Source organism: Thamnophis sirtalis, unplaced genomic scaffold (genome assembly GCF_051295495.1).
Source record: "Thamnophis sirtalis isolate CommonGarterSnake01/CBP01778 unplaced genomic scaffold, rThaSir2_p1.2 scaffold_6, whole genome shotgun sequence".
In the NCBI taxonomy this organism is placed as follows: Eukaryota; Metazoa; Chordata; class Lepidosauria; order Squamata; family Natricidae; genus Thamnophis; species Thamnophis sirtalis.
The window spans coordinates 90,420,118-90,432,794 of record NW_028261386.1 but is presented as its reverse complement, the minus strand read 5'-3'; the positions used below and the strand labels follow the sequence as shown (position 1 = coordinate 90,432,794).

The 12,677-nt window shown below is 37.2% G+C and overlaps 1 protein-coding gene across 1 annotated transcript in view; it reads left to right on the top strand.

Annotated features, from left to right (window-relative positions):
- Positions 1-12,677, top strand: part of PEX7 (peroxisomal biogenesis factor 7) — a 69,222-nt gene that overhangs the window by 21,663 nt on the left and 34,882 nt on the right. Inside the window, exons 6-8 of the mRNA XM_087718392.1 lie at positions 7,630-7,736; positions 8,133-8,246; positions 10,702-10,757. Coding sequence (XP_087574518.1) covers positions 7,630-7,736; positions 8,133-8,246; positions 10,702-10,757 — 277 coding nt within the window. The remainder of the gene's footprint in view (positions 1-7,629; positions 7,737-8,132; positions 8,247-10,701; positions 10,758-12,677) is intronic.

Genomic DNA, 12,677 nt, shown 5'->3' with positions numbered 1-12,677 from the left:
GCAATTTGCATTCCCAGTTTGCTGTAAAAACATTGCTTTATAAAATAAAAACATTGTACTTAAAATATCTTCTAATTTTCCTTATGAAGTACAATGCAATACAATACAATAGCAGAGTTGGAAGGGACCTTGGAGGTCTTCTAGTCCAACCCCCTGAGTAGGCAGGAAACCCTATACCATTCCAGACAAATGGCTATCCAACATCTTCATAAAGACTTACAGTGTTGGGGCATTCACAAATTCTGGAGGCAAGCTGTTCCACTGATTAATTGTTCTAACTGTCAGGAAATTTCTCCTCAGTTCTAAGTTGCTTCTCTCCTTGATTAGTTTCCACCCATTGCTTCTTGTTCTACCCTCAAATGCCTTGGAGAATAGTTTGACTCCCTCTTCTTTGTGGCAACCCCTGGGATATTGGAACACTGCTATCATGTCTCCCTTATCCTTCTTTCTATTAAACTAGGCATACCCAGTTCCTGCAACCGTTCTTCATATGTTTTAGTCTCCAGTCCCCTAATCATCTTTGTTGCTCTTCTCTGCATTCTTTCTAGAGTCTCCACATCTTTTCTACATCGTGGGGACCAAAACTGAATGCAATATTCCAAGTGTGGCCTTACCAAGGCATTATAAATTGGAATTAACACTTCATCTGATCTTGATTCTATCCCTATGTTTATGTAGCCTAGAACTGTGTTGGCTTTTTTGGCAGCTGCCAAAAGTGATACACAAAGTAGATACTTATTGTGAGAAATATTCTGGCAATATCTTTATAAAGGGAAATTGAGAAGATCCACTGTTCACAAAGGCCTGTGAAAATCTGACCTAACAGTGAAATATTACCTTTGCGGTTAGAAATATACAGTAAGTGTTGCCTTCATTCATATATATATTAGAGCAGTGATGGCGAACCTTTTAGACACCGAGTGCCCAAACTCTGCGCGTATACATGCCCAAACTGAAACGTGCACACATGTGCAAACATGCACGTGCATGGACATATGTGCACACAGGTGCAGATATGCACGGACATGTGTGAACATGTGCATGCGTGGACATGAGGGAACATGCACATGTGTGGACATGCATGCATGCACAGCAGAGACCCGAAGACCAGCTGGCCGGCAGGAGGAGGGGCATCCCAACACCGGCAGCACAGCAAGCGATAAGATGTTTTTCTTTCATGAGCCCCTGTTTCGTCGTTTGCAGAAAACAGAAACTCATGAAAGAAATGCCATGGAGATCTGACCTGGGGTGACAGTGCAGGTGCCAGCAGAGAGGGCTCTGCATGCCACCTCTGGCACGTGTGCCATAGGTTCGCCATCACAGTATTACAGTAAACTCAGATGGGATTAATTCCAGCATATTCCCACACTAGAAAAAGAAATTGTCATATATCTTCAGAGCATTTAATCACATCACTCTTTTTAATTCAATACATGTAGTCTTCAAGTTACAACAGTTTGTTTAGTGACCATTTGAAGTTACAATGGCACTGAAAAAAATGACTTACATGCATTTTTCACACTTATGACACATTTGGATGCTTAACAACTGATTCATATTTAGGACGGTTGCAGTATCCCGGGCTCATGTGATCCCCTTTTGTGACCTTCTGTCAGGCAAAGTCAATGGAGAAGCCAGATTCACTTAACAACTGTGTTACTAATTTAACAACTGCAGTGATTGGCTTAACAAATGTGGCAAAGAAAGTTGTAAAATGGGGCACAACTCACTTAACAAATTTCTCACTTAGCAATATAAATTCAGGGGTCAACTGTGGTCCTAAATCGATGACTACCTGTATTAAAATTGGTATGATATTTTTCTAAAGATTTCCCACTACTACTATGAATACTGATCTTGGATTTGCATATGAAAGTATAAAAGAAGAAGTTGCAAGCTATTTAGCTCTTGAGTAAATTAAATTCTTTTTCCATGTTCAGTACTTAACATTTTATGTTTAAGAGTTTGACAGTAGTGTTAATGACCACAGTGCAATGTAGGAAAGTAATTAACAGTTGAGGTATCTGGAACTGCAGATAATGTAAGATATTGTCTGTCTCAGAAGCAAACTAAAGACATTAAATTGTTAGGGGGGAAAAGTCTCTTACACTCCTTCTAGTATGGTTCTTATATACTGCTTCTGTTTTAATTGGGAAAAAAATGAAGTATGGTGTTATTTTAGGACAAGTATAGCTTCTTTTGAAAATACGTACTAGATGATTAGAGTGTTGATTTTTCATCATTGGCAATTAAATATGAGTAGAAAATGATCTTTTATTTTTATATAAATTGACTATTAAATCCAAGAAAGATTAGACATTTTAAATATACTAATGGGCCAAGACTTGCAGTGTTGACAAAAAAAATTGCTTAGGTTGGAACATATTGACTTTGCCAGCTTATTAGGAAAGTTAACATTATGTCGGTATTGCAGTTATGATAGCCAGATGCACTGACATGTTGATTTAAAACTGAAGGTCAGATTTCCATTTATGACAATATATGTGATAGCATCCCCAGATATTAGAAATGATTGAAAACTGACACAAATAATTGGGTAACTGCAGTAGCAAATTTAATTTGGGAAACTTTTGCTTGGCTTTATGATTACAATTAAGTATGGATGGATTTCAGACCTGTGGAGTCTGTTTCTTTTTTGTAGGATCATGAGGTTAAGTAATCTGCGACAGAGATTCAAGATGTGCATACATACTAAGAATTAGGAGATAGTTGTTATTCTATGTCTAGTATTAGACCAAAGCTCAGTAATATTTTTTTAATTGTTAAAAAAGTTCCTCCTAGTGAAAAGTTTTTTTTATTTTTTATTGGTTTATTTTTGCATAATTAGAAACTTGAATATTGGATTCTGGCTTAATCTATTAAAGATCGAAGTTCTGCAAAGACAATATTTTAAATATTATTTAATTCTCGATCTAACTCTCAAACTATTGCAAAATAGTAGAAGTTATAAAAGGTTCTGCTAGTGGATACACATCTTCCATTACTGATTTCATCAATGCATAATACACTTGAACTGTATTAAGATTAAATTATAATTGTTATGCTAAATGAACAAATAAATGCCTATTTGATGCACTATAGACTTGTACAACTAGTCCTTGACTTACAACAGTTTGTATAGTCACCGCTTGAAGCTACCATGGTGCTGAAAAAAGTCACTTATGACCATTTTTCACATTTGCAACCGTTGAAGTATCCTGGGGTCATGAGATCCTCTTTTGCAACCTTCTGATGAGCAAAGTCAATAGGAAAGCCAGATTCACTTAACAACTCTCACTAACTTCACAGTTGAAGTGATTCATTTAACAACCATGGCAAGAAAAGTCATAAAGTGGAGCAAAACTCACTTAACAAATGTCTTGCTTAGTAACAGAAATAGAAATAATGGGCTCAATTTTGGTCATAAGTCAAGGATTACCTGTATCATTAGATTTCTCAATGCAGTCCCAGTTTCTCATATGGACCCTTGTGAAAATTATTTGCCCACCCCTAGCTACTTACTCCAACTATTTCCAAGCATATTTTTATGGCAGATGTTAGCAGCTGTTTTGGTAGCTAGCTGATATGCTAGAGCTGATTTGATGGGGCATTCTCTCTCTCTTTCCCTCAAATTGGGACAATAAAAAATCAACATATAGAGAAAAGGTCAAAATCGCAAATTAAATGAACTGTTGCCCAGAAATTTCATAGAACAAGAAACCCTTAAGTTATCAACCAGCGGTTACAGTAATTTATAACCACACTATTATATCTAGCATTTTCCTTTTGTTTGTTTGTTTTAGCTGCCAATGCAAACAATGCCATATCAATATCATTCATATGAAAACAATGCCATTAGAATTTTCTAGGCTTCCTGATAAAACTATCTTTTTGTGATTTTTATACTGTGGCCAGATCAATATATAATAATAAATGAAATAATCTACTTGGTTTTGCCTACCAATGAAAAGCTGTTGTTTTGCTCAGCATTGTTATATCTCCTGCTTGAGCAGGAGACAACCTGCAAAGTCCCTTCCAAATCTGTTAACCTGTTATATAGTATCCTGCCAGGACAGCTTTTGTAAACACTGCCGTTCTGATGCATATGACTTCCTTCAACAAGCAAAACCAGAACAAAATCTCTCCCCCCCCCTCAAGTAGGGGTTCCTAAAATACGTTCAGGATATATGTTCCCTTAGTTGATGTTTATTACCACACTGCATTAATAATATCCTGGAAAAAGAATATTTCTTTGCCACTATTTGCAATTTGCTCTCTTTTCCTTCATCCAGGTCTCCAAAAAGACATTTTTCAAACACTCTTCTACCAAAGTATTATTAATCTTGTTTTTAAATACCTCAGTATTGTAGTAGTAATTGCTTGAGTTTTCATTTGCTTGTTATTAGGTTCCGTACAGAATGATAAAATACAATGTCAAATTTGTATCATAGTACACTGCAGTTTGATATCATGGCTTAAAATTGCAGCTTCAGTAAAACCATCGTTGGATATCAAAATTAATGACGAGTTGATCATTAAACCAACTTTAAATTCCCATTAAAATAAGTACTTTTTATATTTTTAATAAATTATAATCTAGGCATAATACTAGTGGAATATGGTTCCATAGAATACTAGATGAAAAAGCTCTCAGCCACTAACTAATTCGGTGCAGAGAAGTAATTGTCAACTCTCAACACAGACATGAGCTACAAGCTTATTTTCCAAATAAGCTTGCTTTTCTGTGTAAGGGGGCTGGTGAGTTAAAATTAACCAATTAAACTGTTATTTTTCACAAGTATGTAGGGATGGGCACAAAGGAGAAGTAAAGATAGTTTTGAGGACATCTGGAATAACCAAACAGCAACACAGAGAACAAACTAGATCCGAAGGTAGAGAGTGGAATTGTGTCCCCCAGCCAACAGATTGCTGCATTATTCCAGATGGGAGCTGATCAGTGTACAAATCAGCTGCTTTGCCATCTCAGGTTCTATTAAGTGCTGATTAAAAATGAAACTTACAAATGTCAGTAGCTATATTGATAAAGAGCTTCAATAAAAGTCCCTCAGATTTAGATTCTTTCCTAGATTCCAAGATGTCCATAGCTGACAATTTTGAAAACAGAAGAGGGTTTTGATTTGATTTTTGATTTTATTGACATTTGTAGGCCGCCCTTTTCCCTGAGGGGACTCAGGGCGGCTCACATAAAATCAGGGAGGGGGAAATGCAAACAGTAACATAGACACATATAATAAAAACAATAAGCAACATACATTCATCATTCGGGAGGGGCACTATCCTTGTCCCCAGGCCTGACGGGCTAGCCAGTTCTTCAAGGCTGTGCGGAAGGCCTGGACGGTGGTGAGGGTACGAATCTCCACGGGGAGTTCGTTCCAAAGGGTCGGGGCTACTACTGAGAAGGCCCTCCTCCTTGTAGTTGCCAGCCGACACTGGCTGGCCGATGGAATACGGAGGAGGCCTAATCTGTGTGATCTAATTGGTCGCAGGGAGGTGATTGGCAGAAGGCGGTCTCTCAAGTATCCAGATCCACTACCATGCAGGGCTTTATGGGTGACTAATAGCACCTTGAAGCGCATCCGGAAATCGACAGGTAGCCAGCGCAGCTTGCGGAGGACAGGTGTTATGTGGGTGAACCGCGGTGCACCCACAATCACTCGCGCGGCCGCGTTCTGTACCAGCTGAAGACGCCGGATGCTCTTCAAGGGCAGCCCCATGTAGAGCACATTGCAGTATTCCAGCCTAGAGGTCACAAGGGCCCGAGTGACTGTTGTGAGTGCCTCCCGATTCAGGTAGGGTCGCAACTGGCGCACCAGGCGAACCTGGGCGAATGCCCCCCTAGCCACAGCCGTCAGGTGGTGGTCAAACGATAGCTGTGGATCTAGGAGGACTCCCAAGTTGCGAACCCTCTCTGAGGGGTATATAATTTGACCCCCCAGCCTGAGAGATGGAATATTGGTGGAATCTTTGGGAGGGAAACACAACAGCCACTCGGTCTTTTCTGGGTTGAGCACAAGCTTGCTAACCCTCATCCAGTCCATAACAGCCTCCAGGCCTCGGTTCATCACGTCTGCCGCTTCATTGAGTTGGCACGGGGCGGACAGATACAATTGAGTATCGTCCGCATATTGATGGTATCTGATCCCGTGCCTGCGGATGATCTCTCCCAGCGGTTTCATGTAGATGTTAAATAGTAGGGGGGATAAGACCGAGCCCTGAGGCACCCCATATGTTAGGGGCCTAGGGGACGATCTCTGCCCCCCCACTAACACCGACTGCGACCTGTCCGAGAGGTAGGAAGAGAACCACCGCAGCACGGTGCCTCCCACTCCCACCTCCCGCAGTCGTCGCAGAAGGATACCATGCTCGATGGTATCGAAAGCCGCTGAGAGGTCAAGGAGAACCAGGATGGAGGAAAATCCTCCATCTCTGGCTCTCCAGAGATCATCGGTCAATGGGGATGGAAAGTTAGTAGAGTTATCCGCGTTCAATTTTTGATGGTGGAGATCCTTCCAGTACTGCTGTGATGTTACCAAGATACTTGGAATGAGATGCCCACAATGGAAAAATTGGAGACAGGGAAAAAGTTATCAAACTGAGCCTGATCTAGTAATCACATCTTAAAAGAACTCCTTTGAAAGCTGGCAGCATTATCCTTCCTCACAAAAAGTGTTAATAAGCTCATGGATCCAGCTGTTCACACCCCATTTATTTGACTGAAGGGAGAAGGAAGCATGGATAAAACCTGCAGGTAGCAGAGTTCAAGTATCCACTTCCTAGGATACTTCTAAATGTTCAAGAGCAGCCACAGTTATGTGACAAAATGGCACCAGGCACCATGATCAACCGGCATCCAATTTAGGACAGATATGATTGAGTTCATCTGACAGGAAACCCCCAAATGCATTTTTTATGTTTGCAGGAGTTTGGTCTGCTATCCCTACCTAAAAGGCTGTGAGAAAATGTGGGGGAAAAAGTCTCCGTGTAGGAATTAAAGATGCAATAAATGTAGAGAATAATTGCTGATTTGCTGTGTTTATTGGTACTATTTAAGCTCTTACAAATATTCGACTATGTCCTCCATTTTGCACTACTGCTTTAAACACTTTTTCAGTCACTTTGTTTTTCACAGTGTCTTGACAAACAAGGAGCCCTGAGTCCAAACACACACTGAAATTATGAAACTTATAACCTATATCAATGAAGCAGAGATTAATATTTCTTGAGAAATCTGTTTCCTGGCCTGGCCTACCTTCAAAGTTTTACTGCCATTTTTCATGGAATATTTTCCATAGAATTGTATATTGTATACCTGATATAATTATATTTTCTAGCAAAATATGTATAGTATGATCCATAATCACAATCAAATCTCTTTAAAATTTCAACAAAACAAAGAAAAATATCAGTTTCCTCACATGGTTAATAGCACTTCTTCCTCTTTAAGATGTATGCATTAAACTTCTTCCTTTAGGATTCAGTGTTTTTTTCATTCGTGAAGTGACCAGTTTAATGAACTAAACAGTCTTTGTAAATAAATGTGTTAATTATCTCTCCATCTTTTCTAAACAAGTTATAAGTGGGAAACATTTATTAGTGTGTCTATTTCAGGTGACCAAACTCTACGGATTTGGGATGCAAAATCACCAGGACTCCCAGTGATAATTCCTGCTCACCAAGCTGAGATTTTAAGTTGTGATTGGTGCAAATATGATCAGGTACAGTAAATGGAAATAGTGCATTTTTAAACAGTGGAGAAGCTGCTTTTATTATTTTAGGATTTAGGATTTTATTAGATTGCTTCAGATTATGATTATTCTTCATTTGCTATTGGTTTTAATAATACCTACTTTATATTGTTGAGATCTTCCCTTAATTTATTCCCAGTGTAGTAACCTTGAAATAAGCTGAGCTATCAGATAGTAGCTGAACCAAAGTTACCCTGAGATCCCCATTTTTAATGGAAAGAACTGTTAATTTAGTTTTAGATCTCTGGCATTTCAAAGTTTTTCTCATATTGAAATTTCTGTTAGCCACTGTTGTTTAGGTTTACAACTTGAGAGCTGTTGGTATTCTTAGAATAAAACTCTTTTTGTGCATTTTTGTTTTATCAGAACTTGCTTGTAACAGGTGCTGTTGATTGCACTTTGAAAGGTTGGGACCTAAGAAATACCCGGAAACCTATGTTCAGTCTGCTTGGGCATACATATGCAATAAGAAGAGTGAAAGTAAGTTTTAGTATTTTTCTGATTATTACATTTCTAAATGGCTATGAAAACAGGCATTCCAAAAAACCAGCAGAGTGTTTGATGAGTTCCATGTTTGTGTTCCTCATTCAGCAGGCCCCGTCTCCTCCTTCTGTTGTGTGGGTTTTACATTATAAAATATTTATAGACCATTCTTTTACCAGATTGAATTCTAAGGCTGCATACAAAATGATAATGTCAATAAAGAAGATAAATACAACATAATAATATTAGCAGTAATAAATGTTAAAATCAGGAAAAAGCTGAGCAGCAGGGTAGATTTTAAGAAATATTTACAACAATTGGTAGTATACTAAGATGATGATGGCAATAAAATAGTCAAGAACAAGTCATTGTTCATCTATTAAACTTTTGTTTAATAGACAATGATTTTTTTTGTTTTATTTATTGCCTTTGAATCAAGGTTAACTCCTGGACAAGTTTTCTTGGCAAGGGTTTTTGGAAGCGCTTTCCTATTGTCTAGGTCTGAGAGAATGTTGCACAAAGTCATTTAGCAGGCTTCAAGCCTAAGGGAGAACTGATAGGTTCCTGGTTTCTAGCCTTAACCACTATACCAAACTTGGTCCTATTGACAATGGGAATAGTTGTGCCATAATATAACTTAATGTCAGTAAACCACTTGAGGAAGTACAGGTAGTCCTTGACTTATGACCACAGTTGAGCCCAAAGTTAAGTTGTTAAGTGAGTTTTGCCCTTTCTTTCCACAATTCTCAATTCCGACTGGCAACTACACGGAGGAGAGCCTTTTCAGTAGTAGCTCCGACCCTTTGGAACGATCTCCCCGTGGAGATTCGTACCCTCACCACCGTCCAGACCTTCCGCACAGCCCTTAAGACCTGGCTAGCCCGTCAGGCCTGGGGACAAAGATAATTGCCCCCACCCGAATGATGAATGAATGTTGCTTACTATTTTACTTCTATGTATTGTTTGTGTCTATTGTCTGTATACCCCCTCCCTTCATTTTATGTAAGCCGCCCTGAGTCCCCTCAGGGAAAAGGGCGGCCTATAAGTATTAATAAATACTCAAATACTCAAGTGAATCAATTAAATAACAGAGTTAAGTTAATAACACTGTTATTAAGTCTGGCTTCCCCAATCACTTTGCTTGTCAGAAGTTTGCAAAAGGCAATCACATGACCTCAGGACACTGCAACCATCATAAATACATGCCAGTTGCCAAGCATCTGAATTTTGATCATGTGACTATGGGGATGCTGTGGTAGTCATAAGTATGAAAAAAGTCATAATCACTTTTTTCAGTGGCATTGTCACTTTGAACTATCACTAAATAAATGGTTGTAAGACGAGGATGAAGTGCTGGCTTGAAAATTGCTCACCAACAATCCTTCACCAGACTAAAGCTATATGTCAGGTTGTCCATTGTAGAGTTTGGACTTTACATCCAGAGTACCTGAGCTACAATAAATTGTAAAGTGTGAAAATATTGTACATCCCACCCCTCTCCTAATCCAGGCTATGAATTGGTAAATGAAGGCTGTGCAAACTATCTTGATTTTAAACCATATTGAACGTGAAATGTTCTATTTCAACAGCTGTTTCAAAGGCAAAACAGACTTGCAGACATTCAGATAGTATTCAGAATTTGAAACGTGGAACTTATTTCAGATTTCTGCTAGACATCCTTGCTGTTTCAGCATTGAAGGGGGAAAAATAAGAGATGTTTAGTGCTATAAATCTTTCTGAACTAAATTGCTCTTTTTTATGAATGTGCTTGAAAAAGATTGGTTTAAAGTGAATGTTGCTGGAATCAGCTATGAGGGTAGTAGAGTTTGGCTCTTGGTCTCCATCTTTGTTGCAATTTTTGTTCAACTTTCCAGTTCATGTCAAGTTCATATGATTAATAATCTATTCTTTGTAATGAGTGAAATTATAAGAACTTTTGTTGTCAGTTTTCATCCTTGAATCCAAATCTTTAAGTTAAATTGAATCCAGATTAATGGTAATTAAAAAGAATTCCTGCCTTGGTGTTAACAATAGAAGACATAATCTCTCATAAGCATTTTGTGAAATGGTAATAGATGTGTATGTGTGTGTGTATATGTTGCAATACGGTTTAAAAGTGTTTTAAGTGTTTCAATAGTTTGGATTTTAAATGGCATTTTTTGTGATTTGAGAATTTATGGTCAGTCTGCATCTTAGAGACACGTACCATAACCTCCTGAGGTGATCGATCTGTAAGATATTTTATATTAAGTTGAATTTTTAATTTATGGCAAGAATTATGGATGCTACGCCAAAGCAACTGATTTTTATACAAAATAATATTTTCATTTGGTTTCCTAATACTGTCATTTTACAGAAGAATTTTTCTTTCTAAACAATTTTCTCTCCCTCTCCTCCACCCCCACAAATATGTATTGAGACTTATTTTATGTTTCTCTTATTTCTTTTGCAGTTTTCACCATTTCATCCCACTATATTGGTTTCTTGTTCCTACGATTTCACTGTGAGGTACAGTAATTATTTTTCATTAAATTCACATAATTTGTTGTGCATTTTTTTATGAAGCATACACTAATTTTTGCTAATAGTTTATGGAAACAGAATTTCCAGGGGAAGGTGCTACATTCTGCATCTGTGGCCTTGGAAAATTTTTGTGAGAAACAGTTTGATTCTCTCTGCTAAATAGAGATGAGAAAAAGATGGTTTCTTCTTTATTTGTATGCAAAACAAAATAGTCCTAGTGCTTTAAAAAACAGATAGACTTTTCTTCGAATTCTAGTACTGTCAATGTGACTGAGAAAAGATTATTGCTTTTCATCTTTTAGCTCAATATTTTTTTCTCTGTAACAAAGATTTGGTAATTTTCATTTTCAATATCTGCATATGTGCAATATTCTTGAATCTCTATCTTCTAAGACCACATGTCATATGCAGATGATAGAACTTTAAAAGGAATGTAGAAATATAAATATTGGTTGAAGTCAGTAAGCATACAGAGAATATGCAGTGGGTGGTCTGAATATTACTAATGGACAGTGTTTCCAGACAGAGGCTTATAACTATTAGATTTGTTAAGTCAGTCTTTTTCTGTGATGGTACTTACAATTCACACAAAAACTACCTGGATTTTTGAATAAAGGCTATAGTGTAGTCTATAAGCCAGAATTTATGTTTGCAGAGGCATTCTCAATTAGGTAGACTGATACCTGTGGATGCCAAAGTCACTGCAGAAACTTTTTCTTGCCTAGTCTCTTCTATCTTTGACCAATTAAGAAATCTTTTTAATTAAAAAAAAAAGGAAGTTGGACGGTGTATAAAGCAAAATATCAAGTCCAAGCATTATCTTTATTTACAAGAAAGATAAGCAACAAATGCATCCTTAGAAAATAAAAATGGTAGGTGTCATAGCTTGATGTTTTGCTTGCAAATAGAGAACAGCCAATAAAAGAGGATACCCTTATTCGCCAGAGCCGTAATTTTAGGAACAATTTTGCTTTTCCAACAGCAACTATATAATGCAGTGCTACCATATGCTCTCAAGATTCCATATTGGTCTCATCACTATCATTCCTTTCCCCATAATTGTATTCTAAACCTAAACTCAGCCTATTTTAACCTGGCACTCAATTTATATACCCAGGCAACATGATCATTGATCATGGTTACTAGAGGTAATATAATTATAACATAATTCAATCCATCTGAAGATCACACAGTTAGGTGGACACATGTTTGCTGCTTAAATTGCCTCTAAATGAAGCCTAGGAAGAGAATTGTGTTTATTATGCTATAGGTATAATGTTAATATTGTTGAATATTAATATACTTGAAATATTGCTAAATAAAATGTGTATATTTTTCCATTTAAATAATAATGAGTGAGAGGATAGTATTGGCCATCTGCCATGACAAATGCTCTTTATAACTTTTATAACTCTTTTTCTAATCAGTATCTTGGAGTCACTAAGATTATTTTTCACAAATGGAATGTTTTTTACAATAACATTGTGCCATTTGTTATTGTTACATTGTTTTATGAACCTTGATCTGTTTCTTCTGGTTTTTGGAATTTAAGCTTTGTAAAATCATTAGGAAAATCAACTAATTAGGTATTTCTGTAGGCTTTAAAAAAATAAAACAGACCCGAGCTTTTTTCTGGATAGAATACTATTATTGATAAGCTGTAGCAATTCAGCAAAATCAGTTTATAACATAGACACATCCGTCCATCCTTCCATGCATATATATTAGTTCCTCCTCTGCATTTCAATATGCTTCTATTAGTTTGTTCATTTTTGTTAAAAACATTATTTAAGTAGAAATACTTCTATTTATTTTTTAAAAACTACTTCTTATAACGTTCCACTTTACTCTGCTTTGATCAGGCCCCATATCAAGTATTGTGTCTGGTTCTAAACATCATATTTC